General features: G+C 56.1%; 1 protein-coding gene across 1 annotated transcript in view; it reads right to left on the bottom strand.

Moving 5' to 3' along the window:
• PLEKHN1 (pleckstrin homology domain containing, family N member 1) overlaps positions 1-4,281 on the bottom strand; it is a 26,345-nt gene extending 22,064 nt beyond the window's left edge. The window contains exons 1-2 of the mRNA XM_009889656.1: positions 4,202-4,281; positions 2,391-2,490 (exon numbers count right to left, since the gene is read on the bottom strand). Of these exons, the coding sequence (XP_009887958.1) occupies positions 2,391-2,490; positions 4,202-4,281 (180 nt within the window). The remainder of the gene's footprint in view (positions 1-2,390; positions 2,491-4,201) is intronic.
• Positions 4,282-4,380: the final 99 nt, after the last annotated feature.

The following is a 4,380-nucleotide window of genomic DNA, read 5'->3' as shown; positions in this document are numbered from 1 at the left end:
CCATAACCGCATCCCTGCCCTCCCTGAGACAGGTCTGCAGCCACCACCATGGCCTGTGTCTGGCCATCCCCCAAGAAGCAGCACTGGGAACCCCACGATGTCCCATCTGGGGACCAGAGCTGTCACAGCCTCCTCCACGAGCATCACTTCTCTCCCTGGCCCATGCACCCCCCGAAACCATGGCGATGCCTCAGCGTGCAGCCAAAATGAAAGGCAACTAGCATTTAGCGTTCCTCTGAAGTCCTCCCCAGCTCGCTGTTTGCTCCCCTGGCTGGGTTGTGCTGGTGGCAAGCGCTCTCCTCCCCCAACCCCATCCTGATGAGCCCCGTTTCCGTTAGCTGGCTTCGGGGCGGCCCAGGCCATTGGAAACCCGCTTTCTCTCAGGGTTTGGTGAAGCAGCGGGTCTCCGGCAGCGCAAGTGCCCTGACATGTTCTCTAGCTCTCTCCTTCTGTCTCGGATGCCTCATCCTACAGGTAGAGCAAGTTAATAATTAACCCGCCTCAGCCCCTGCAGACCCCAGTGACTCCCAGCTGAATCACTAACCCTGGCAGCAGGAAGAGCTCAGCCTTGCGAGGCTGGTGCCCTGGGGCTCCGAAAGCTGCTGTTTAATGATAAAAGAAGCAAATGAGAAGCACTGCTCTTCTGCCACATCTCCCCCACCCACCCACCCTCACTTCTGCTAAGGCTTCGCGAAAGCCGTAACTGGCAAGTGTGGGAAATGGGGCAGAAGGCGCTGGTTTTGTGTGCCAGCTGCTCGTGGCAGGATCCAGAGGGGGCCCGGTTCTCAGGGATGTCGCTTGCCCCAGTCCCAAACCATCTGCCATGGCCAGAGGTTTGGCAACCCCATCTCCTCTGAGATTGCATTGGAAGAGTCCTGTGCTGATGGCTCCTCTCTAACCTGGCCCCGCAGCAGCGGATCACCTCCCGCTCTTGGAGGTGTTTCTCCTGGAAAGATGGGAGTGGGAAAGGGACCAAGGCAAGGCTTTCTCCAGGCCACACAAGAAGCTTGTGGCTGAGCAGGGAGTTTGAATCCTATCTGCCCCAGGCGAGGGTAACATCTAAACAACTGCTCCACCCTCCTGCCTTCCCTGAAGAGATCCCACACTCTCCTGTGCTCCCGAATGAATTATCTCTCCGTGACCTTTGGTCTGTCAGCTTGCAGGATTCATTTTCCAGCATCCGCTAACACGACAGCTCTCCCGCTTCCCCAGGGGAAGCATCCAGGATTCATCTGGGACCTGGTCCCGTCAAGTGCTGCCCAACCCTCCCGGATGAATCCCGCAGGGAACCACGCGTGTGCCACACGCCCGTGACTCTCATTCACAAATAACGGGCAGGACCGTGGAACAGTCCCAGTTCTGCTGTGCTCCCCACCCGTACAGTTCAGGACACGTCCCCCAAGAGAGAGGACGGCACTCACCCACGGCCTCCTCACAAGCCAGGAGCAGGATCCCAGTCCTGCTCCCTTCTCAGGCTCACATGAGGAAAAGCAAAGGTCCTTTGGGATGGAAAGGGCCAACCTGGGAGAACCTGAATGGAAAGGGCCTGCAGGGTCCCTGCTCGTGGGGAGCAGACGTTCGAATCTCTGCAGCAACCCGAAGTAACCCAGGGCTGCTCCGAACTGGGTCCTGCAGCTCACCGAGCCCTTGACAAGCACCTCATCGCCAGGGAAATACACCTCGCCAACAGCTTGAAACCCAAGAGACAACGTCCTGCTGCTGACCACCTCTGAAACCACCTCTGAGCCTCTGCCTCAGTTTCCCCTTCCCCTATATCCACATACCCTATTTGCCACGCAGTGGGGGAGATGCACGCACATCCCCGGCCCACCCAAAGGCACCGAGCGAACCTACTGGGGTTCATCGTTTCACCTCTGCTTTCCCTGAGCAGTTCTGGGAAACGGGCCATATGGCCACAAGGCTGGTACGTGCCTGGGACAGACCTGCCCTTCCTGATTACCTTCCCAAGGCTTATTGCTAACACGCTGCCTCGCTGCGTCTCATTCCAGCGTGGGAATGAATCATCCTACCTTTGAATGCTCGCTCGGATTTTCCCTTCCTTCACAGGCTACCCAGAAACAAAAGAACCAAGAGCGAAAAGGGGGTGTGGGATATTCCCACCGTGCTGCCGGCTTCGCTCTCAGCACGACCCTCCCACCCCGTCACGCGTTTTGGCTGATGGCAGGTCCCCTCAACACCAGCACGGGGACCCTGGAGCACAGCGAAGGGCACGGGGCTCGTCCCTTCCTGGGCTGCAGGTGTGACCTCCATCCCCTTGAGACAGACCTGCTGCCGCCCCCAGACCCACCATCCCTCTTACGCTGTCCTTGGGGTGGGTGGAAATAATCTCTGGGAGTGTGGGGAGGGGGGTTGAATGTGTTCGTACTTGCCTTTCCTGGAATATACTGCAGGATTTTGTCTGTGGTCGTCTCTCTCTCCCGCCCTCCTTCTATACCAAAAAAGCTGGGCAGTTTTTTCTTGCCATTTTGTCTACAGAGGGGAGGAAAAAAAAAAAACAAAACACGCATGCAAACACAGACCTAGGCTGATGCATAGTGAATTCTGCCCAGAAATAAGGAAGCCAGAAAGCTAAGCAAGCAATTTGTCACGGGCTTTCTAATCATCCCAGCCCAGCAAAGGGCTGATAAACAACCTGGGAGAATTGTAATGGGGTTCATGCTGCACTTGTTGGTGTTTTTTTTCCTTTTTTACATGCCTTTGCATAACCAAATGATCAGCTAGGCTCATCTGTGTCTCCAAATCAGCGGAGGGACCAGATGTTCCATTGCAAAATACAAAGACCAAATCCAGTCCTGACAACTATTGCAAAGCCCCTGGCGTGGCGATGCGTATGTACACATACACCGCCGTATACTCACAAACAGGTTTTATTTCTATCTTTGTGGTTTTCCTCTCTCTTTCCCTTTTTTCCGCTCCCAGCAAGGCCCCCAGCTTCTCTTCGCACACACGCCGCTAACGAGCAGTTCCCGACGCCGTTTAAGAAGCACTGGGACTGCTTTGTCGGGATTTCCCAGCAGTTGCTCTCTCTTTCAACCAGATTGCAGCGTTTAGTTCAGCAGAAATCAGGCTTATCTCTGCGGAGAGCCACGAGCGTGGGAAGCCGGGAGTCAGCGGGGACAGGAGGTGTTCTGGGGCTTGGCTGCTCCCCTGAGGGGAGCCTGATGTCAGCCCTCCAGGGGCCAAATTCCCCGACTGATCCCCTCTTTTTTACCCCACAGCAGCTCCACGGACTCCTATAGGTTTGCTCTCAATTTATGGCAGCACAGGAGACCAAGGGGACAGTTTCAAGCGTCTCCTCTGGATTAGAGACCCCTCAGCCTAGGGGAGTTTATGGAGTTTGTCTCAAAGCTCAACAAATATGCTGAATCCAGCGTAAACGGGGTTGGTGAGGAATCACCCCGGTTCCCGACAGAGCTCCTTTCCAGCCCTGAGCACTCGGGATGGGGAGGGCTCCGCTTCGCGGGCGCTCAGGTACCGGCAGCACTGTGACTGCGCTGATGGGAGCACGGGCAGCGGGAATGGCAGGGCGCAGCGAAGTTTGCTCGGCTCTATTTTGGGACAGCCGTCCATCGCTGGGGTACCTGAACGCTGCCCTGGCCAGCCCGGCACTGAAGTCCCCAGAGGATTTCACAGACATTTTCTGTTGTGTCTTCTTTCAGGGTTACAACCGCAAGTCAAATGGTATGGGTAAGAATGTTGGGATTTGGGGCTTTCTCTCTGAAGCGAGAGGAGCGTGAACGTTGTTTTTTCACAACACAGCGCCGCAACTCTGGGCGTCGCGAATTAAAAAAAAAAAAAAAAAAGTTGCAGGTGAAAACAAGGAGTGTCAGGCATTCTGCACCTTGCCCTGCCTGCCCCATAGAGGGGGGGTTTAATTTTCAAAGTGAAATGAAATAAATCGCGTTCCTCCCAGGGGCAGCGTCGCTGGGATACTCCGCCGGCAGAGCCCTGGCATTCCTTCCCCAGCACTTGTGGGGAGCGGATCGCGTTTGGCGCTGCCCAGCACCCCGCAAAACCATGCGAAAACCCGATTCTGCTGAGCACGTAAATCATTCCTGGGTTTCCTGAGCAGGGCTCGACTGCCAGCCCAGTTCTGCGCGGTGCATCGCACCGGGAAAAGTCGGGAGGGAAGCCAGCCCCACTTGAAAAGCAAGTCCCAAGTAAAAGCGAGCGTACTTACTCTTTCTTCAGCGAAGGCTTCCTTCTGAAAGAGCCCCTGAGCCTCCCAGGTGCCTGAGGAACACAAGTTATGTTCCCCATGCCGGCAGCGACTGGAAGCGCCCAGGAGGAGGGGAGAGGTTTGTGTGTGTGTGTGTGTGTGTCACGCAGACGCTCCCCTTCCGCTCGCCGTGACTCGGG

This window comes from Charadrius vociferus, unplaced genomic scaffold, assembly GCF_000708025.1.
Source record: "Charadrius vociferus isolate BGI_N301 unplaced genomic scaffold, ASM70802v2 scaffold477, whole genome shotgun sequence".
Lineage (NCBI taxonomy): Eukaryota > Metazoa > Chordata > Aves > Charadriiformes > Charadriidae > Charadrius > Charadrius vociferus.
The sequence above is the reverse complement of the archived record's forward strand: the minus strand, read 5'-3'. Positions and strand labels throughout refer to the sequence as shown.